The sequence below is a fragment of the Erythrolamprus reginae genome, chromosome 2 (genome assembly GCF_031021105.1).
Source record: "Erythrolamprus reginae isolate rEryReg1 chromosome 2, rEryReg1.hap1, whole genome shotgun sequence".
Lineage (NCBI taxonomy): Eukaryota > Metazoa > Chordata > Lepidosauria > Squamata > Dipsadidae > Erythrolamprus > Erythrolamprus reginae.
Genome location: NC_091951.1, coordinates 354,640,403 through 354,663,233, shown reverse-complemented (window position 1 = coordinate 354,663,233; position 22,831 = coordinate 354,640,403). Strand labels below are relative to the sequence as shown.

General features: G+C 53.4%; 1 protein-coding gene across 1 annotated transcript in view; it reads right to left on the bottom strand.

Moving 5' to 3' along the window:
* Nucleotides 1-563: 563 nt before the first annotated feature.
* Nucleotides 564-22,831, bottom strand: part of LOC139159629 (protein unc-13 homolog B-like) — a 37,658-nt gene continuing 15,390 nt past the window's right edge. Inside the window, exons 8-10 of the mRNA XM_070736928.1 lie at nucleotides 9,129-9,161; nucleotides 1,190-1,394; nucleotides 564-807 (exon numbers count right to left, since the gene is read on the bottom strand). Of these exons, the coding sequence (XP_070593029.1) occupies nucleotides 564-807; nucleotides 1,190-1,394; nucleotides 9,129-9,161 (482 nt within the window). The remainder of the gene's footprint in view (nucleotides 808-1,189; nucleotides 1,395-9,128; nucleotides 9,162-22,831) is intronic.

Below are 22,831 nucleotides of genomic sequence, written 5' to 3'. Positions count from 1 at the left end.
GCCTCCACCCGCAAAGGGTCACTGGGAGGCTGAAAGCCCCCCCCCCCGAAGTCCTTCTGAAGTGCCCAAGTCATGGGGGCTGCAAAGGAAGGTTCTGGAATTCCGACATTTTCTGCCAAGCAGACGCCGCGCAAGATAAAACCTGCGAGAACCCGATTCCATTATTCTCCCTAACTGGACGCTTGCATGACGCGGGAACGGCCTTAACACAATAAATGTGGGAGTGGGGGCCTCGTCTTCTTCCTCACCCTCCGAGCCCCCAAATGCCGGGGGTCACGTGGGGCTCCTGAGCAAGACGACTGGGCTCCCCTTCCTCAAGAAGACAGGGAGGGAAGCGACCTGTTGTGTAATTTGCCCCCAAGGATGTTCTCCGTATCCGGCAATCGCCCCACAAAATGCCCCCCTCATCCTCCCAGATCATTTCACCCAGGATACGGGGCAGTGAGGGGGGAAACCAAAAGGGTGTGTGTGTGTGTGTGTGTGTGTGCGCCCACACCCCTTCCCTCCCCCCATGCACGTGCAACACCCACCCCCCGTGCTGCCCCAGCACACGCGCACAGGCCTCACTGAAGACAGGGGGAAAATGGCCAATCCGGAAGTTCCGGAAACAGACCTTCCGTTTTGCCCGTGGTGCTGTTTTCCGCACTCTGGAGCCTTGGGGGACATTTCTTGAAGCCCCCGAGAGCAAGAGCAGCACCACGGGCAAAACGGACGTCCGTTTGTTTCAGGCGCAGGGCAACACCTCCCGTTCCCTCTAATGTGGCCTTGTGCGCCCCCTGTGCCGTCACGGATATAGGGAGTCCTCGACTTCGGCCCCAAAGTTAAATTGCCAGGTGAGAAATTTGTTGAGTGGGTTCCGCCCCATTTTACGACTTCCCTTGCCACAGTTGTTAACTGAATCACTGCAGTTGTTAAATCTGTAACAAGGTTGTTGAGTGAACCTGGATTCCCCCCTGTGACTTTGCTTGTCAGAAGGTCACAAACGGGGAACCTGTGACTCCGGGACATTGCGACCCTATCTGAATTTTGATTACGTCACTGTGGAGATGCTCGAATGGTCGTAAGTCACTTTAAGCGAATTGTTGTAAGTCGAGGACTCCCCGCATCAGGGAAGCGCATCCCTGGCCGTGAGACAGAAGGACCCCCGGAGGGGGTGGGGGGCAGCCCAGCCTCCGACTCGAGCACCCACCTCATGCCGGTCCGCTCGTCTGAGGCATACCCCCGGAGGGGCTCCATGCAGACCCCCTGCTGCTGCAGACGGGAAGCCCCCCGGAACTGGTGGGCCGAAGCGTTGGGCTGGGAGGTGGTGCAGTCGGCAGGCGGGAGGCTGGCGCTGGTTTCGCTGCGGTAGTCACTGTCCCGGTCATCCACGGCGCTCTCGTGGCCCTCCGAAGCTGCGAGATACGAGATGCTGCGTCACAGGCAGGGCCTCCCTTGGGCCCAACGGGGACACACAAACACACACACACACACACACACACACACACAGAAAAATAGAAGTCTGATGGCAGAAAAGGACCTAATGATCCATCTAGTCTGTCCTTATACTATTTTCTGTATTTTATCTTAGGATGGATCTATGTTTATCCCAGGCATGTTTAAATTCAGTTACTGTGGATTTATCTACCACGTCTGCTGGAAGTTTGTTCCAAGGATCTACTACTCTTTCAGTAAAATAATATTTTCTCACTTGGCTTCTGATCTTTCCCCCAACTGACCTCAGATTGTGTCCCCTTGTTCTTGAGTTCAATTTCCTGTTAAAAACACTTCCCTCCTGAACCTTATTTAACCCTTTGACATATTTAAATGTTTCGATCATGCCCCCCCTTTCACTCTCCAATGAGTGAAGCACAGGGGGCTCTGGCATGAGGAGAGGAGGGGGCTGTGCAGGATTTGCTGCCTCTTTCACCCCTCGATTGCCTAGAGAAGGCAAAGGCAGGGGTGGCCTTATTCCGACTGAAAAAGTGGGGCACGGCAGAGGGGCCGCTGGGCCAACTCCTGTGAAGAAGGAGGGCCTTCCCCTGTCTCCCTTGCTCTCTGGGGGTCCTCAGCCCTCTTGTACCACCGCTGCCCCTCAGCCCTCGGGGCCTGGATGGGTGGCCCACCGGCCCCAGCTCAGGGCAGCCCTGGCAAGGGAGAGGGGGGAGGGTCTGCCTGCAATCCCCAGCAATTCAGGTCTCAGATCCCCTGGAAGGGGAAACCCTTATATCCCATAGGGGAGGGGTTTTGCCAACCAGGGACCCTTTGGGCAGCCCCATTGCTGGGAGGGCAGAGGAGAAGGCCAGAGAAGAACCCCAAATGACCCCAACTTCTCTTCTTAGCAAGCATCGTTTCAGGTCTGGGGTGGGGAGAGGCCCAGAGCCCCCTGCCTGGCTCAGGGGAGACTTTGGGAAGCCCCTTCCCCTCCATCTTGCATGCTGGGGCCAGGCCCCCCCCCCACAGTTCCTGCCTCCTTCAGCAGGCTGAACCAATGTTTGGGTAGAAGTTCTCCCTTGGTTGCAGGCAGGCAGAGGAGGGAGGGGGGGGATTCCTGGCCCCTTTTTCAATCTCCAAAATTTAATTCCGCGCTGCTGCTGCGTGGCCTCCCCGAGGGAAGTGGGGCCTCCTGAAACAGAACTCAAAGGCAGGCGGGGGGAGGCCGACTTCAAAGGGCCCCGCAAATGTAATTTGATTGTCCACACTGTGGGGGCAGGGGGGGGGGAAGCAGCCAGGGAAAGGAGTGCTTCTAATGAGCTCCCCACCGGAGGGGCCTTGCACAAAGGGAATCGTGTCTCATGCGTGAAGGCAGCTCCTTCCAGCTAGAATATCATCACCCGTGAACATTTTTTTATGGGCCCCGTTCCCCCCCCCCAATGCAAACTCTTCAAGTGCCTGAATGAAGAAGAGCCCCTGAGCGGATCCCAAATTGAGATCACACACACACACACACACACACAGAGAGAGAGAGAGACTTGTCGCATGCAGCCTCCCTTTGATCCGGCGGATGGAGAGCGAGACGGACCCAGAGAAGAACCCCCCCCCCTTTGGAGAGGACCACTACAGGGACATCTAGTCCAGCCTCCGCTCAGCACTATGGGTCACCACCACCTCCTCCTGCTGGCTCCTGGCTCAACCCACCATGAATTCCTAATTCCTCCCTCCCCCCCCCTCCAATCAAGAGTCTTGGTCTCCCCCCCCCTTTCATCTCCCCACTTCGCTTCCTTCATGCGTTGCACATTTCGGTCAATATTCCCTGTGGCCTTTTCAGTCCATGTTTCCATTCACTCAAGGTCATTTAAACTCGTCCTAAGAGTCCAGATTGTGGAAAGAGTGCGGAGAAGAGCCACAAAGAGGGTCAGGGGACAAATGGAGGCTAAAACACAGGGAGAACGGTGGCAGGCACTGGACATGGCTGGTTGAATGACAAGGACCAGGGGGGACAGGAGAGCAGCCTTCCAGTCTCTCAGGGGTCGCCACAAAGAAGAGGGAGTCAAGCTATTCTCCAAAGCCCCTGAGGGCAGGACAAGAAGCAACAGGTGGAAACTAAACAAGGAGAGAAGCCACCTGGAACTACCGTAAGGAGAAATTTCCTTAGAACAACTGCCCAGTGGAACAGGAATTGCTTCCAGAGGTTGTGGGTGCTCCACCCACAACTTCGACAGTGAGAGCACCCTTGGAGTCCTGTGTACAGTTCTGGTCACCTCAAGAAGGATAGAATGGAGAAGGTGCCAAAAAGGGCCACAAGAATGACCAAGGGAATGGAGCCCCTCCCTTATGAAACTAGGTTGCAAGGCCTCGGTCTCTTCAGCCTTGGAAGACGGTGTTGAAGGGGTGACTGGATCGAAGGGTATAAAATCATGCATGGGATAGAAAAGGTGGATGGAGAAAAATTATTTTCTCCACCACACAATACCAGAATGAGGGGCCCCTCCCTAAAGCTCATAGATAAGAAAGCGAGGACAAATAAAGGGGAGATATTTCTTCACCCAGAGGGTCCTTGGTTGATGGGATCCCCTTCCAGAAGAGGTCGTGACAGCTGTCAGCCTGGAGGGCTTCAAGGCAGGATGAGACAGATTCATGGATGCCAACATATAGATGGTTATTGAAATGGATGTCCAAGTTGGCTGAGGCAGGCAGGATTCTCTTGAGTACCACTTGATGGGGGGTCCAGGGAAAGGGAGGGTCTTGCCTTCTCTTTCTGCTCAAGATCCCCATGGACAATTGGGGGGCCACTGTGGGACACAGAATGCTGGACTCAATGGGCTTTGGCCTGATTCAGCAGGGCTCCTCTTAGGTTCTTAAGTCTTCAAGTGGCCAAGTTTGGGGACCCCTGGTGTAGGGTCTCCTGCCAGAGCAGAGGGTTGGACTAGCCCAGGGTGAGGCAAGGTGGGCTCCTCTATGACTTGTGGGCTTCAACTCCCAGAATTCCTGAGCTGGCATGTTTGGCTCAGGGATTCTGGGAGTTGAAGTCCACATGTCACAGAAGAGCCACTTGGCCTCACCCTGGACTAGAAGACCTCCGAGGTCCCTTCCAGCTCAGTTATTCTCTTCGGTTGTGTTTTGGCTGCAGGCGACAGGCTGGACCGCTCGGATCTGTGCCACCTGTGAGGGTCAGGGTCAGCCTCCCCTTTGCCCACCCAAATCACCCTCGGGCGCCCGTTCTTCATCAGAAGATCTTGCGGTGGTGCTTCCACCAGGGGCTTCAAGGCAACCGAGGGGAATGACACCCACGACATGCGCTCAGTCTAAAAAGGGAGCTACCTGATTAGAAAAATAGTCTAAATTAGTCACGCAACACCTGCTCTGCCCCAATCCATGCTGGCTCCTCATTAGTTCCTTTCTCCAGGTGCCTCTCGCCTGGTCCCTCCGTTGCCACGTGGAGGGACTTCCTGTGGGGCTGAGATCAAAGTGGCCGTCCTGGAGATTGTCCTCCTTTGCGCCCTGTTCAAGGACAAGGACGTTTTTTCTGGCTCCTCCTCAGTTCTCCAAGGCTTCCTCTCTTTTTCCGCCCCATTGTCACCGTTTTTCACCAAACTGAGCAGATCCTGAGCTCCAGCAGATTCTTGCCACACTTCTCAGCTGCAACCTGCCCGTTTCCACCTCCTCCCTCCCTCCCTCCCTCGCTCCCTCCTTCCTTCCTTCCTTCCTTCTCTGACCCTTTGTGTGGAGCCCTGTGAGCTGCTTGCTCTGCCTGCAATTTCCCCCCACTGGGACTGTTTCTTTCAATGCCGTCTTATTTTAGGACCTCCCACTCATCTTGTGGCCCTTGTTAAATTTGTTTTTCCTACTGTAGAATAATTGCTCTTTTCTTCTAAAAAGCAGCCACCCATCCCCCCCCTTGAAATCCTCTCCCTGTAAAATCCAGAATTCTTGGAGCCTGAGCAGACCAGCAGAGCCAGAACCATGGGCCGAGGGAGGCCGTCCAGTCCAGACCCCTGCTCGAGCGGGAGACCCCTACCATTTCAGACAAGGGACGGTCCAACCTCTCCTTCAAACAGTCCAGTGATGGAGCCCCCGCTACTTCTGGAGGGAAGCTCCTCCTGACTTCCTGCGTGGGCCTCTCTTCTGGAAGTTTCCATCCGTGGCTTCTTCTCCTGCCTTCAGCTGCCACGGAGACCCCGTCCGTCAGATGTGAGCACGTTAAAGGCAGGAGGGTAAAAAAAGGCCAAAACCTTTGGTTACAAGATCCCGGTGGACCCCAGTGGGGGGGGGGGAGAGTGGAGAGGAGCAATGAAACCCACCCAGGGTGGTTATGGTCCAAGGGAGGGTCTTTGGTAAAATAAGGCATTGTTCCTTTATGATCCCAGGTAAATGATCTAAGAGGCACGAAAGGGGGGTCTACCTGCCCTGCAGGGGGGGCTTGTGAAGAAGGGGGGGGAAAGAATTTTGAAGGTTAACACAGAGACGAAGCCCGGCCTTTTCTCCTAATGGAGACTGGTGGGTGGCCAATGGGGAAAGACTTACGGGAGGCCACTCTCCGCGTGGCAACTGCAGCCACAGCGGAGGGAAAGGCCTGAGAAATGGGCCACGTCGGTCGGGGATGAAAGGCTGGAAACCTTCGATGGGCTTTTTTGCTGGAAAGTGAAAGGACAATTCCTGCGTTCAACGGCTGGAAAAGGACGGAAGGGATCGTTGGAGTGTCAGGGAAGGAGCCTGCAATGGTCACTTCTTTCATTCTCTCTTTCGCTCTCCTGTTTTCCACACTTTCCTCTGAGTATTTCTGCATTTGTCTTCTATTTCTCTAAAAGAAGGAGCCTGCTCCATGCGCCAGACCCATCAGTGAGCAGAAAGACCAGGCTGGCCGGCTGCAGCCCCCAGAGTCCCCCCCCCCTTCTCCTTCCCCAGAGATTGACCGGAGCTGCCAATCTTGGGCGTTTCCTTTCCTCCTCCAACAGCCGAGGGGAAGGAGCTGCCCAAATGCCCAGGAAGTGGACCACTGTGACACTTTACACCAGTGGTTCTCAACCTTCCCAATGCTGCAGCCCCTTAATACAGTTCCTCATGTTGTGGTGACTCCCAACCATAAGTCTAGCACCAATTCTCCCAACAGAGCTGGGAGATGATTGGCAGGAAGGACAGAGGGACAACCCCACCGTCAACGCCTGATTGTAAAAATAGGTCCCAAGGGGCCAGAATAGAAGCTTTGGTTCCTAACAAGAGGGGAAATTTGTCTTTTCCCCCCAGGGTCTTAGGTGACCCCTGTGAAATGGTCATTCAGCCCCCAAAGGGGCCCCGACCCCCAGGTGCAGAGCCACTTTAGACCAAGCTGGAGTCACTTCCGAAGTCTTTCTTCTAGCTGACCAGTGATGAGCCCACAAAGCCAGTGGAGGCAGATTGAAAGCTTCCCCTAACATCTGTTCATGCCATGGCTGTTCCTCAGCCCCCCACCCTCACCCCAGGGGAAACGGAGGAATGGCAGAGGGCCAGGGGGAAGGGGGCAAGGCGGCTGGGCACCTGTACTCCTTACTCTGAACGCAAGAGGAGGGAGGAAGAGGAAGGAAGGAAGGAGCTGCGGCTGCAAGGGGAACAAGTCCAGGTCACCATCTCAGATGGCACGGCACTGGGGCCTCAGCGCCAAAGGGCCTGGGGGCAGTGGGCAAGGAATGAAGGCACCGCAAGACGCTCATTCTCCCTCCCTCGGCTGAGTGGACAGGGGTCAGAGGGATCGATGGGTGGGGCAGGACCCTGGCTCCGAGCAGTCGGCCTCAGAAGGGCCAGGGGCTTTAGCTCAGGCCAAGCAAAGGGGGGCTTCGGTTGGCCAGCCGAATGGACTCAGGTGGCAGCCCGCACACAGGGAGAGATCACCTGGCCAGACAGAAGGGGACGGAATGAGGCCTCTTCCAAACCCTCCCTGCCCCCCCCCCCGGCAAGGTCAGGACCTGTCAGAGAAGCCCCGCCCTGATCAAAAAGCCAGCGGTGGGCAGTCAAGGGCAGCCTCACTTTGGCCGGGCAGGCTCTGGGCAGCCTGATGGGTGAGGGGGCAGAGATCTCGGCTGACCAGGGAGGGGGGCAGCTGAGCAGGAGAGGGGCTGCACCTGCAAAGGCCCCCAGGGAGAGGGAGAGGGGCCGGGAGCTGAGGGGGCAGAGGGCTACCTGGAGGCCCAGGGACCCCAACGGAGCAGAGGCCAAGGCAGCCTCAAAGGCGGAACCAGGTACTGTAGCAATTGGGCCCTGGTTTGCATCGTTAACCGGCTTTTTGGGCCAAGGAGCAGCCCAGGTCCGAACCCACCCTGGGTGTCTTTGCTGCCCTGTGTAGGTGTGGCCGGCCTTGGGGGACAGAGGGAAGAGCCCCCCCCCCCGCCTCCCTATTGATCAGGCAATTAAAATGGCTGGCAGGACTCTGGCATCGCAGCCTTAGAATAAAGGGCATTTAGAACAAAAATAGTTTTCATTGAATGTATATGTACATTATGCATTCAATAAAATAAAGGCCATTGAGATCGTCTGGTCACCCAGCTGGGAGGGCTGAGACTGGCCTTTCCAGGCAGAGAGACAGACAAGGGGGCACCAGGAGGCCACCTAGCAGCCCCTCCTCTGCCCTTCCTTGGGCACCCTGACCCCGGCTGCCCTTCAGCTCCAGCCCTTCTCCTCGGGGGGGGGGGGGGTCATGGGTCAGCCAGACAGCCTCTAGCCTGGAGCCTCAGCATTTGCAGGGCCAGGGAGGGAGGGAAGGAGAGATGGGAAGGAAGGAAGGAAGGAGGGAGGGAGGGAGGGAGGGAAGGAAGGAGAGATGGGAAGGAAGGAAGGAAGGAAGGAAGGAGGGAGGGAGGGAGGAAAGGAGAGATGGGAAGGAAGGAAGGAAGGAGGGAGGGAGGGAAGGAGAGATGGGAAGGATGGAAGGAAGGAGGGAGGGAGGGAAGGAGAGATGGGAAGGAAGGAAGGAAGGAAGGAAGGAGGGAGGGAGGGAAGGAGAGATGGGAAGGAAGGAAGGAAGGAAGGAGGGAGGGAGGGAGGGAAGGAGAGATGGGAAGGAAGGAAGGAGGGAAGGAGAGATGGGAAGGAAGGAAGGAAGGAGGGAGGGAGGGAAGGAGAGATGGGAAGGAAGGAAGGAAGGAGGGAGGGAGGGAAGGAAGGAAGGAGGGAGGGAAGGAGGGAAGGAGAGATGGGAAGGAAGGGAGGAGGGAGGGAGGGAGGGAGGGAAGGAGAGATGGGAAGGAAGGAAGGAGGGAGGGAAGGAGGGAAGGAGAGATGGGAAGGAAGGAAGGAAGGAGGGAGGGAGGGAGGGAAGGAGAGATGGGAAGGAAGGACGGAAGGAGGGAGGGAGGGAAGGAAGGAAGGAAGGAGGGAGGGAGGGAAGGAGAGATGGGAAGGAAGGAAGGAGGGAGGGAGGGAAGGAGAGATGGGAAGGAAGGAAGGAGGGAAGGAGAGATGGGAAGGAAGGAAGGAAGGAGGGAGGGAGGGAAGGAGAGATGGGAAGGAAGGAGGGAGGGAAGGAAGGAAGGAGGGAGGGAGGGAAGGAGGGAAGGAGAGATGGGAAGGAAGGGAGGAGGGAGGGAGGGAGGGAGGGAGGGAGGGAAGGAGAGATGGGAAGGAAGGAAGGAAGGAGGGAGGGAAGGAGGGAAGGAGAGATGGGAAGGAAGGAAGGAGGGAGGGAGGGAGGGAGGAGGGATGGAAAGGAAGGCATGGGAAGGGAGGGGGGCATTACATACTCTGATCTCCCCAGCTGAAATAGCTCCAGGTGCCTGCAGGCAACACAGGGAAGCAAAAGAAAGAACGTGGGAAGACAAAGAAGAAGAAGAAAAAACAAACATCAGCACAGGATGAGAAGAAAACAAACATTTTTAACGCCTCCTTTAGTGGGGGGGGGGGGCTATTTGCAGCAGCAGCTGGTAGCCAGCGACTGACCACTCCGCTGGGTCTCAGGGGAGGTGGGCAGGGGGCCATTTCTGGGCTGTGGCTTGGCTGCCGGTGAGGACCTGACCAGTGGGGAATAGGAAGCTTTGAGATGGCTGGTGCAGCCCTGAGCCCCCCCTCTGCCGCCTTAAAGAGACGGGTGGTCCCAGAGGGTGCTGGCCCCCCTCCCTCCCCTCCCCCTCTGCCCCCCATCCCTGCAGCTCTGGAGAACCGCCTGGGGGCGGGAGGGGGGCCTTCAAAAGCTGCTCCAGAAATGAGCCTGATCTGCCTTCCGATCTAATCCCCCCCCATCCCACCTGGTGGCAGGGCTTCGTACGTCAAGGGAGCCCCCAGACCCGTAATTGAGGGAGGGTCCTGCCTGCCACCCTTGCAATTCAGCCGCAGTTCTCCAAGGAAGCCCAGGTGGCTCTATTTGTGGTGAGTTTCCCCAAGCGTTGACCTGACTCCTTTCGAAATGATTTCAGGCCGAGGCAATGGGGCAGAGTGGGGGGGCCTTCTTCTGCTTTGGGGTCCCTTCCTTAAGTCACAAGAGGCCCCGGGCGCCCCTGCCCCCCCAACCTCTGCCCAGGACAGCCCCCCCCCCCCCAATCAGAGAGGGCAGGAAATGTCCCGTGGGGCCCTGAGGTGCCCACCCTGCACGTACGTATCCCCTGTGGATGCCACAGCCAGTCTGACCCTCGCAGCCCCCCCCCAATTCTGCTTCCATGGCAGTGGCAGCAAGGCCACCTCTGCTTTTCCTCTGCCCACCCAACTCCCCCCTCCCCATAAATGGCTCAGGCGGCCTCTTCTCCGGAGTTGCCTTTGCTGCTTTGCCCCAGAAGGACTTCACACTAACCACGGTGCATCATGAGATTTCGGAAGAATAATAATAATGATAATGATGTTAATGATAATGATAATAATAGTTATAATAATAGCAATAATAATAATAATAGCAATAATAATAATAATAGTAGTAGTAGTAATAATAATAATAATAATAATAATAATAATAATAATTTATTATATTCGTATGCCACCCCTCTCCAAAGACTCGGGCCTTTCAACGGACTAACAAGAGCAGAGGGGGGGCAGGAACATGCCAAGGACGGCCGGGACGAAGGAAGACGGGCCGAGGTTCTGCCCCCCACCTGCTAGCCGGGACCCTCCATCTGGCTGGTCCAGGAGGCACCAACACTCCCCCTGCTGCACTGGCTGCCGGTTGGTCTCCGGTCACAATTCAAGGGGTTGGTTATCACCTTTGAAGCCCTACGTGGCTCAGGGCCAGACTATCTACGGGACCGCCTCCTGCCGGACACCTCCCTGCGACCGATTAGAGCCCACAGCATTGGCCAACAATGCCTTCTCTGTGGTGGCCCCGGCCCTATGGAACCAACTACCCCCCAAGATCTGTACAGCCCCCTTGGGGCCATGAGAATTAGCAGCTTCATCCTGACCGAGACATCTTTTGATTGGTATGCGTGATGGTATGAGTCTATTGATTAGATGAAGGGATTTTTTAAAATCGTTATTAATCCTTGAATTTGACTTTTTGCTGTATAGTTTTATTGTTGTCAGCCGCCCTGAGTACTGCAGGACTGGGCTCCATAGAAGTCAAATTAAAATAAATAAAATAAATTAAATTAAATAAATAAATCAGCCTTGGGGGAAGGGGGGACTGAGCAGGCCTTGACTGCAGACCGGCCACGCTTCAGCTCTCCCGGGGAAGAGAGGCCCTTGCGAGAGAAGCGCTCTGGTCAAGCGCCCAGGGCCTCGTCCGCGAAGACCGGGGGGGGCTTCCAAAGCAGTGAGTGGAAATGCCGACCAGGGGAAACGCTCTGCAGGACCCCACCTGCTCAGCTGAAAGGGAGGGGGACCCCCAAGAGGCAAACACTTAAGCATTGGCCAACCGTGGGCCACAGCTGCCCCGAAAGGCCACCCCAACCCCAGACAGCATAGGGACGGCGGCACCAAGATCACCTGAAGATATAGCAACATAGAAACACAGAAGATTGACGGCAGAAAAAGACCCTGTGGTCCATCTAGTCTGCCCTTATCAAACATGAAGATCACGAAAAAAGTGAAATATTTAGGGATATGGATGACCTCCAAAGCCGTATCTTTAAAAAACGACAATTATTTAAAATTATTAAGTCAGATTAAAAAAGACTTAGAAATATGGAGTAATCTACAACTATCACTTGTAGGAAGAATTTCCACAGTTAAAATGAATATCCTTCCAAAAATATTGTTTCTTTTCCAAGTGATTCCAATAAATCCAGGAACGAAATTCTTTGCCGAATTGAACAAGATAATAAGAAAATTTATTTGGCAAGGTAAAAAATCAAGAATAAAACAAAACTCATTAGGAGATCGTAAGGAAAGAGGAGGCCTGGGTCTCCCAAATTGGAAACTATATTACCATGCCACGGCCCTGACATGGATAAAAGAATGGCTCACACTAGAAAATCAAAGATTGCTTAATCTAGAAGGCCACGACTTGATGGTCGGGTGGCATGCATTTGTATGGTATGATAAGTTAAGAACCCACTCATATTTTAAAAATAATGTTATTAGAAAGGCATTGATAGAAGTGTGGAATGAAATAAAGAAAAATCACTTTTTAGTAATGCCAGAATGGGTTTCACCCCTCGAAGCTATAGTACAGTGATCCCCCGTTTATTGCGTCCCCAACCATTGCGAACAGGGTACTTCGCTATTTTTCAACCCGGAAGTCAAAATACCATCTACGCATGCGTGCCCGTTTTTTCTATGGGCACGCATGCGTAGATGGCAACCGGCTTCCCTGGGTCTTCCCCCTCTTGCTGGCGTCAGTGAGGAGTTTCCCCACCGCCCACGCAAACTCCTCGCTGCCGCCCGCCCTTCGCCCGCCCACGGCGTTCATTCTCGCCGCTTTTGAGCTGAGTCCGGAAGCGAATTCGCTCCCGGACTCAGCTCGAAAGCGCCGAGACAAGCCGTTCCTTGCCGCTTGCTATCGGCGCTTTCGAGCTGAGTCCGGGAGCAAATTCGCTCCCGGACTCAGCTCGAAAGCGCCGAGACAAGCCGTTCCTTGCCGCTTGCTATCGGCGCTTTCGAGCTGAGTCCGGGAGCAAATTCGCTCCCGGACTCAGCTCGAAAGCGCCGAGACAAGCCGTTCCTTGCCGCTTGCTATCGGCGCTTTCGAGCTGAGTCCGGGAGCGAATTCGCTCCCGGACTCAGCTCGAAAGCGCCGAGACAAGCCGTTCCTTGCCGCTTGCTATCGGCGCTTTCGAGCTGAGTCCGGGAGCGAATTCGCTCCCGGACTCAGCTCGAAAGCGCCGAGACAAGCCGTTCCTTGGCGCTTGCTATCGGCGCTTTCGAGCTGAGTCCGGGAGCGAATTCGCTCCCGGACTCAGCTCGAAAGCGCCGAGACAAGCCGTTCCTTGGCGCTTGCTATCGGCGCTTTCGAGCTGAGTCCGGGAGCGAATTCGCTCCCGGACTCAGCTCGAAAGCGCCGATAGCAAGCGCCAAGGAACGGCTTGTCCACGCTGGTTCTCGGCGCTTTCGAGCTGAGTCCGGGAGTGAATTCGCTCCCGGACTCAGCTCGAAAGCGCCGAGAACCAGCGTGGACAAGCCGTTCGTTGGCGCTTGCTATCGGCGCTTTTGAGCTGAGTCCGGGAGCGAATTCGCTCCCGGACTCAGCTCGAAAGCGCCGAGAGCCAGCGCCCCCCGGACCCCCAACCCGTGTTTGGGGGGCTGCTAGGAAGCCCTCCATGCCGGCGGCAAACAGCCGCGCCGCCCCCAATCTTCGGCTCCTCGCTAGCGCTGTGGGAGTAAAAACACCATCTGCACATGCGCAAATGGTGTTTTTACTTCCGCAGCGCTACTTCGCGAAAACCCGCTCGTTGCGGGGGGTCCTGGAACGGAACCCTCGCAACGAGCGGGGGATCACTGTACACCCAAATCTTAAAGGAAAAGGTAAGATTTGGAAATATAGTGACCTGTTAGATAATCAATTAAAATTAAGAACAAAACAAGAGTTATATGAGTTAGGTATAGATTTAGATTGGTGGCATTATATGCAGATTAGTTCTAGATATCAAACAGACGTAAAGACTTACATTTTTAAAAAAGAAAATAATGTACTGGGCAAATTATTATTCCAAAACCAAACAAAGACAATTGGAAATGTTTATAAATATTTACTAAATCATAGAACGATAGGTTGGATATTGAAAGATAATATGATCAGTTGGTGCAAAAATTTTGGCAAAGAGATTGATTTAGATACTTGGGAAAAGATATGGATGTATAATTGGAAAATAACAAAATCAATCTCTTTCAAAGAAAATCAAATTAAGATGTTTTATAGATGGCACCTTCCACCATACAGAATCTCTAAAATGTTTCCTTCGGTATCGCCCATTTGTTGGAAATGCAAAAAAGAAGTTGGTACATATTACCATGCATGGTGGACCTGTCCGGAGACAAAAATATTTTGGAATAAAGTAGAGAATTGGATAAATGAAATAACAAAGGAGAAGATTAAAAAATCTCCTGAATTTTTTCTATTGGGTATTTCAAATATAAAGTATAAAAAAGAAATTTACTATTTAATAATACATATATTGACAGCGGCACGAATAACATTCACGCAGAAATGAAAAGAAAAGACGATACCGAAAGACACTGAGGTGTTTAAAAAAATTATAGAGTGTGCAGAATTAGACATGATGACTAAACGTTTGAACAATCAAACCGAAACAGAATTTTATAAAATTTGGGATAAAGTATATGATTGGTGGAATGTTAAAAACAGTATTAAAAATTAAATATATAAGAATAAATGACTATCTAAAAACCATAAGATAGAATTATATAGTTTATATTATAACTAACTTAGAAGTGTTTATATTACGTATCTTCTTTTTGTATTACTAATAATTTGTTTATTGCTCTTTGATATTTATATATACATATAAGTATATTATTATTATTATTTTTTTAAAGAAACTTAATAATCTTCATTTTAAAAATTTATAATTAAATTCAATGATAATGTAATCTTCAAGTGTGGCTTTTCTGCTTAGATCTGATAATAGAGTTTTTTATATTCTGTATTAGTTAGACTTCTATGATAAGCGGAGCAATGGTAGCTCTTTAAATGTTCAATGTTGTATGTCTTTGTTCGTTTTCTTTTGAAAATAATAAAAAATATTTTTTTAAAAAAAAGAAACACAGAAGATTGACGGCAGAAAAAGACCCTGTGGTCCATCTAGTCTGCCCTTATACTATTTCCTGTATTTTATCTTAGGATGGATCGATGTTTATCCCAGGCATGTTTACATTCAGTTACTGTGGATTGACCAACCACGTCTACTGGAAGTTTGTTCCAAGCATCTACTACTCTTTCAGTCAAATCATATTTTCTCATGTTGCTTTTGATCTTTCCCCCAACTCACCTCAGATTGTGCCCCCTTGTTCTTGGGTTCACTTTCCTATTAAAAACACTTCCCTCCTGAACCTTTAACATATTTAAATGTTTCGATCATGTCCCCCTTTTCCCTTCTGTCCTCCAGACTCTACAGATGGAGTCCATGAACTCTACAGATGGAGTCCATGAAGTCTTTCCTGATACGTTTTATGCTTAAGACCTTCCACCATTCTTGTAGCCTGTCTTTGGACCCCTTCAATTTGATCCATCTCTTTTTGTAGGTGAGGTCTCCAGAACTGAACACAGTATTCCAAATGTGGTCTCACCAGTGCTCTATATAGCACATGGGAGAAGGCACATGGGAGAAGATTTGTTGCGAGCCCCCCCCCCCCCCCAGTCCTCGGAGAGGGTGGCATAAAAGTCCAATCAGTCAGTCAATCAATAAACAAAGCAAAACAAACGTCTTCAGGACCTGGGCGTGTGTCGTTTATGAGCTTTTGAGCTTCTGCAGAAATAATCGCTGCTCTGCTATTATTATTTTTTGGTTTGCTTGCTTTCTTGCTAACTGGCACCCAGGGATATATCTGGATTTGTTTGTTAGATAAAATAAAAAAAGTAGAAGGAGGAGAGAGGAGCAGCTTGAACTGGTGGCACGATTATTATTAACTCCCCGCGTCACAGCAAGCGGTTGACTTGCGAGAAAGGAGGCGAAGAGGCCTTGGAAGAGAAGATGGATCGTCAGCCCAACAAAACCGGGGTCCTTTCAAAAACAGAGACGGTGCCGGGACGGGAAGAGGCTCCGCCAAACGGAGGCAGCCTGAGCCGCATCTTCCGGCACCTTCAGGGGAAGCCGAGCGGACCGGAGGGGCCCTCAGTCACCGGCCACATCTGGAGCATCCACGGCCATTCATCTCCACCCAGGAGGAAGGTAGCCACAAACTCGAGGTTGGATGGGCCAAGCCAGGCCGTCCACTTACGGTCTTCCTGAGGACCAACCACCAGAAAGCGAGTGGCGGGCTTTGTGGATTGACCAGGCCTCCCAGGTGCTGGAGCAGAACTTTGTGAGAGGGAAACCCTGCACTATTTTTTTCCCTTTCTGAAGGATTTTATTCTCCCCTGGACCTGGACAATTCTGACCTTCAGGCGATGTGTTGATGGGTCTTGGATCATTAGACACTGGGACTCCCAGATAAAAATAACTCCATACATTAAGTGGAAGCCGGTTCTTTAGCTACGGCAGCCGGGAGAAGGGGCAGCTGGGCTCCATAGGAACCTAAGAAGAGCCAATACTGAATCGGGCCAAAGCCCATCGAGTCCAGCATTCTGTGTCCCACAGTGGCCCCCCAATTGTCCATGGGGATCCTGAGCAGAAAGAGAAGGCAAGACCCTCCCTTTCCCTCCACCCCAAACCAATGGGACCCAAGGGAACCCTGCCTGCCTCCACCAACATAGAGGCAGCACTTGTACATCCCTTTCAATCACCCCCTATGATACACTTGGCATCCCTGAATCTGTCTCATCCTGCCTTGAAGCTCTCCAGGCTGACAGCTGTCACCACCTCTTCTGGAAGGGAATCCCATCAACCAAGGACCCTCTGGGTGAAGAAATATCTCCCTTGATTTGTCCTCACTTTCTTACCTGTGAGCTTTAGGGAGGGGCCCCTCGTCCTCGTATTGTGTGATAGAGGCAACATGAGAAAATATTATTTTACTGAAAGAGTCATAGATCCTTGGAACAAACTTCCAGCAGACGTGGTAGATAAATCCACAGGAACTTAATTTAAACATGCCTGGGATAAACATCCATCCATCCTAAGATAAAACACAGGAAATAGTATAAGGGCAGACGAGATGGACCATGAGGCCTTTTTCTGCCGTCAGTCTTCTGTGTTTCTATGTTTCTAGAGAAAAAAGTTTTCCTCTCTCCACCTTTTCCATCCCATGCAGGATTTTATACCCTTCGATCAAGTCCCCCCTTCAATGCCGCCTTTCAAGGCTGAAGAGACCGAGGCCTTGCAACCTGGTTTCCTAAGGGAGGGGCTCCGTTTCCTAGATTGTTCTTGTGGCCCTATATCTGTACCTTTTCCACTTCCATTCTGTCCTTCTTGAGGTGACCAGAACTGTACACAGGACTCCAAGTGTGGTCTCACCATCGATTTGTACAGAGGCAACACAACGCTTGCCGACCTATTTTCAACTCCCTTCCTGATCACACCAAACCCTTCAAGCCTTCTGCAGCCCCAGAGGCCACCCAGCCAAGGTGGGGCCTTTTGTGCCTGTTCACTGCAAAGGCGGCCTGACTCCATTTACCCAGCGGAGGAGGCTCAGCGGCTCTTTCGGGCCTCGCTCTTCTCCTCCAGGGAGAGCCGTGTCGGGCCCGTCGATCAAGAAGGGGGCCCGGGGGGTAGAGAGGCTGTGGGTCTCCTCCCGGCTGAGCAACCTCAGTGCCGAACTCCTTCATCTCTCTGGTTTCATGCCGGGAACAACCTTCCCTTGTCAAGCTGGAAACCACAATGAGGACGACCAGCAGAGCCGCTTCCTTTTCGGGGCGGAGGGTTTGATCTTGCTCGGCCCGGCTCCTGCGGTGCCCAACACGGCAGCCCATGAATCCCTCCCCCCCCCCCCCGGGAAACTCCCGTCCTCCCTCCCAACAGGATCTGCTCAGGAGCAGCCGAAAGGACGAGTCTTGTCCCCACAGTTCACAGAAGGAGAAAGAGTGGGGAGGGGCCCTGGAGGTCTTCTAGCCCAGCCCCTCCTCCAGCAGGAAGCCCCAGGCCGCTCCAGACCAAGGGTCGTCCAGTCTCTTCTTAAAAGCCTCCAGGGATGGAGCAACGTCTGGAGGCAAGGAGTTCCGCTCGCTATTTGTTCTCAGTGCCAGGATGTTCTCCCTGGTTCCGGGTTGCGTCTCTCCTTGTTTAGTGTCCACCCGTTGCTTCTTCTCCTGCCTTCAGGTTGTTTGGGGAATCAGTGGACTTCTTCTTCTTTGTGGTGGCCCCTGAGATGCTGGAAGGCTGCTATCACGTCTCCCCTGGTCCTTCTTGTCATTGTTGGAGGGCAAGAGGCTGATTCTTTAAACCGCTTAGAGAGGGTTGGAAAAGCACTAGGAAGTGGTAGATACACCTAAGTGCTATTGCTATGGCTTTTTGTTCTGCCCTCAGGTGCTTTGGAGAATATAGCTTGACTCCCTCTTCTTTGGGGCAGCCCCTGAGATGCTGGAAGGCCGCTCTCCTGCCTCCCCTGGTCCTTCTTTTCCTTAAACTAGACATTTGCCCTGTTCCTGCAACGGTTCTTCATAGGTTTCAGCCTCCATTCATCCCCTCATTCCTCTTTGTCTCTCTTCTCTTCCCTCTTTCCAGAGCCTCAACCTCCTTCTTGCATCATGGAGACCAAAACTGGATGCAGAATTCCACGTGGTGGCCTCCCCAAGGCCTTGTAAAGTGGCACTAACCCTTCGCGTGATCTTGATTCCATCCCTCTGTTAATGCAGCCGAGAACTGTGTGGGCTTTTTTGGCAGCTGCTGCCCACGGCTGGTTCCAGGTAAGGACTCATCCGTTCAGATGGGTTGTTGGAAAAACCGTCCCTGAAAACAGTGGTGGCTGGACAGGTGATGGAGGTGGGCTGCTCTTCTCTGGGGTCTCTGAGGAGAGACTGGACAACCCTCAGCCAGAGGACCTGGAGCAAGAGACGGGCAGCCCCCAGGCTCTCCTCTTGGTCTCCTTTCTCCCAAAGCAGCTCTTCGCCCCGCTGCAGGGCCACAGGGGCTCATTTGGGGCCACCCCCTGCAGAGTCCCTTGAGGTCTCCTACTATCGGCACCCGTGGGGCATTCTGGCCCTCCTGGCTGGGCCTTTGGGCTTCTCCCAGGGACGTCACGCCCAGGAGGTGGGATGAGCGGCAGCCCCCCCCCCCCCCCCATTCTGGACCAGCGCTTGCTGGGGTTCATTTATTTGCTTGGATTTCTCTGGGGCTCTTCTGCGCAGACTCAGGGCAGGTTACAAAAACAGGAATATTACACAACACGCAGCAAAGGGAAACGTCACATGAACTAGGACTCAAACCCCCAAAGAGTCTTCGGAGAGGGGCGGCATACAAATCTAAGTAATAAATAAATAAATAAATAAATAAAACCAGACGTTCACATTCATTTTGCTCAACGGCCCCAAGGCGGCTGGCAAAGGTGAGTTTTTAGGACCTTATGAAAGGCCAGGAGGGCGGGGGGTGGGGTGAATCTCCAGGGGAGTTGATTCCTGAGAGCCAGGGCCACCACAGAGAAGACTCTTCCCCTCGGTCCCACCAGCCGGCATAGCTTAGACCAGCGTGAGAGAAAGTGGGCTCTTCTATGACCTGTGGACTTCAACACCCAGACCTCCTGAGCTAGTATGATTGGCTGAGGAATTCTGGGAGTTGAAGTCCACATGTCACAAAGAGCCCACTTTGCCTCGCCCTGGCTTAGAGGACGGGACCTGGAGAAGGCCGGCTCTGTGGCTCCTGACCGGGCGCTGGGTTCTGCTAAGGCCGAGCATCTTCCCGCTGCCTTGCAAAGGAGCCATTCGAGAAGGCGGCCGTTGGGGGGCAGTCCGGCTCCTGATACACCATAGTCACAGCAACTTCCCCCTAGGGGCCTTGTTCTCTTCCTTTCTGGACAGCCCTGGTACGATGCAGCCACGGAGGGAGAGCCTTCCCAGACCCTGGGGGGGGGGCGGCCCCTGCTGCTCCTGCTGGACAGGCCCCGGCCACCCAAAGCCAGGCTTCGGTTGCAAAATGCCGGCAAGGACAATGGGCAGAGCCAGAATTGGCCCAGCAAGAGAGACGGTGGACGGAGGGAGTTTAACTTTAAGTTTAAGTTTAATCAGATTTGTATGCCGCCCCTCTCCGCAGACTCGGGGCGGCTCACAGCAATAGCAATACAATGTAAGACAAATCCAATATTTAAATTAATTTAAAAAAACCCACAAATTAAAACCAATCATACACACTAGCGTACCATGCATAAATTTTATAAGCCTAGGGGGAAGGAACATGTCAATTCCCCCATGCCTGACGACAGAGGTGGGTTTTAAGGAGCTTACGAAAGGCTAGGAGGGTGGGGGCAACTCTGATCTCTGGGGGGAGTTGGTTCCAGAGGGCCGGGGCCACCACAGAGAAGGCTCTTCCCCTGGGTCCCGCCAAACAACATTGTTTAGTTGACGGGACCCGGAGAAGGCCAACTCTGTGGGACCTAACTGGTCGCTGGGATTCGTGCGGCAGAAGGCGGTCCCGGAGATATTCTGGTCCAGTGCCATGAAGGGATTTATAGGTCATAACCAACACTTTGAATTGTGACCGGAAACTGATCGGCAACCAATGCAGACTGCGGAGTGTTGGTGTGACATGGGCAAATTTAGGAAAGCCCATGATAGCTCTCGCAGCTGCATTCTGCACGATCTGAAGTTTCTGAACACTTTTCAAAGGTAGCCCCATGTAGAGAGCATTACAGTAGTCGAGCCTCGAGGTGATGAGGGCATGAGTGACTGTGAGCAGTGAGTCCTGGTCCAAATAGGGCCACAACTGGTGCACCAGGCGAACCTGGGCAAACGCCCCCCTCGCCACAGCTGAAAGATGGTTCTCTAATGTGAGCTGTGGATTGAGGAGGACGCCCAAGTTGCGGACCCTCTCTGAGGGGGTCAATAATTCTTCCCCCAGGGTTATGGACGGACAGATGGACGTGTCCTTGGGAGGCAAAACCTACAGCCACTCCGTCTTATCCGGGTTGACCCCAACAGCCTCCAGGCACCGGCACATCACTTCCACTGCTTCGCCGACTGGACAAGGGGTGGAGATGTAAAGCTGGGTATCATCTGCATACTGATGATACCTCACCCCATGCCCTTGGATGATCTCACCCAGCGGTTTCATGTAGATATTAAATAGTAGGGGGGAGAGGACCGACCCCTGAGGCACCCCACAAGGGAGTAACCTAGAGGTCGACCTCTGACCCCCCACTAACACCGACTGCGACCGACCAGAGAGGTAGGAAGAGAACCACTGAAGGACAGTGCCTCCCACTCCCAACCCCTCCAGCCGGCGCAGAAGGATACCATGGTCGATGGTTTCGAAAGCCGCTGAGAGGTCAAGAAGCACCAGGACAGAGGATAAACCCCTGTCCTGGGCCCGCCAGAGATCATCCATCAGCGCGACCAAAGCAGTTTCCGTGCTGTAGCCGGGCCTGAATCCTGACTGCTGAGGACCTAGATAATCGGCTTCTTCCAAGGACCGTTGAAGCTGGAGCGCCACCACCTTCTCAACAACCTTCCCCATAAAGGGAAGGTTGGAGACTGGTCGGTAGTTGTTGAGAATGGCTGGGTCCAGGGAAGGCTTCTTGAGGAGGGGGCGCACAAGTGCCTCCTTGTGGGGATCCAGGAAGGACCCCCTCCCCAAAGAAGCGTTGACAATCTCCTGGACCCAGCTCCGTGTCACCTCCCTGCTGGCCGAAACCAGCGAGGAGGGACACGGGTCCAGTAAACAGGTGGCGGAACTCACAGCTCCAATGGCCTTGTCCACTTCATCAGGTGTCACCAGATCAAACTCTTCCCAGAAAGATGGACAAGTACGTGCCCCAGTCACCTCAACTGACTCGTTGTCAGCCGACTCTGTTTTCCAATTGGAGTCGAGGTCCGCTCGGATGCGAGCGATTTTATCAGCGAAAAACGTGTTAAAATCCTCGGCACTGCTCTGCAAGGGCTCCCCAACTCCTCCCTGATTAAGAAGGGAGCGGGTCACCCTAAACAGAGCCAAGGCGGCATGGTACGCGCATCTTGCCACCTTGAGCGCCACTTTGTAAGTCTTAATAAAAGCTCTTACAAGTGTTCGGTCGGATTCGGACTTACTCTTCCTCCATCGCTTCTCCAGACGTCTCTTCTGGCGTTTAAACTCCCGGAGCTCCTCGTTGAACCATGGGGCTCTACGGGGTCTAGTGCCGTGGAGAGGTCGCAACGGCGTAATCCGGTCAAGAGCCTCTGCTGCAGCCTTGTTCCAGCCCTCAGCCAGAGACTCCACCGAACTGTGGACGAGTGTATCTGGAATAACCCCAAGCGCCTTCTGAAAGCCCTCTGGGTCCATCAGGCGTCTGGGGCGGAACAGCTAATCCTAACCCTAACCCTAATCTTGCCCCTTCGTCTGCTGGAAGGCCGGCCGGAGCCCCTGGGCCACTGAGGCCTCTCCTTCCCGCAGGTTGCTTATCCGCTCAGTCAATTGGGGGATTTTTAATGGCTGCCGCAGGGGATGGACAGGCCAGTGACCAAGGCGCTTCATCCGCTCTCCCTCCAAGGTGCTTTGCAGGATCCCACCTCTGGCTGGGGAAGGGAAGGGGCCCAGGAGGCATGGGCAGGGAAAGCGGGTGGGTGGGTGGATGGCCGAGCCCCTCCCTCTCGGACTGCACAGAAGACACCCCCCCCTCTGCAGAATAAGGGGAGGGGGCACCTCTCCTCAGGGACAGAAACACCAAGGCTGCTGGTGAAAACGTCCCCTTGGACTCTGCCCTGCGTTGCTTCTCCCGGGGGGCTGCGAGATCTCCGTGTTGTTTTATATGTCGTAAGCCCCCCTGAGTCCCACGGGGTTGGGTGGCATATAAATCAATCAAATTATATGAAATGAAACCCTCCCCAACCAGCCAAAGACCCTCCCCACTTCTCTACTTCAGGCCATTGTTGAACATGGGGTCACCCCCCCCCCCACAAACACACACAAGTGAAGGACCCAGCCGCTCTGAGTCTTCAGAGAGGGGTGGCATACAAATCTAATAAATTAATAATAACAACAACAACACCAAGGTCAGCAGGAGGAAGGCCCTGAGCCCTGTTAGCACCGTGTCCATCGCCAGATGGGCTTCCCACGAGAGAACCTAGGCCACGTGTGGTGCTGCTTTAACCCTGCTGGCGTTGCAGTCGGTTATGAGAGGGAGTCAGCGGCGTCTCTCTCACTCGGAGCCCAGAGCTTTGAGCCCCTGCCTGACCTCTCTCTGGTTCTATGCGGGTTTGTCTATAGGACGGTTCTATTGCAAGGACTATGCGCTCCAATGTTGGCCTGTGCATGTATTGATTGAGGCGTGCATTGTCTATGTATGGGGAATA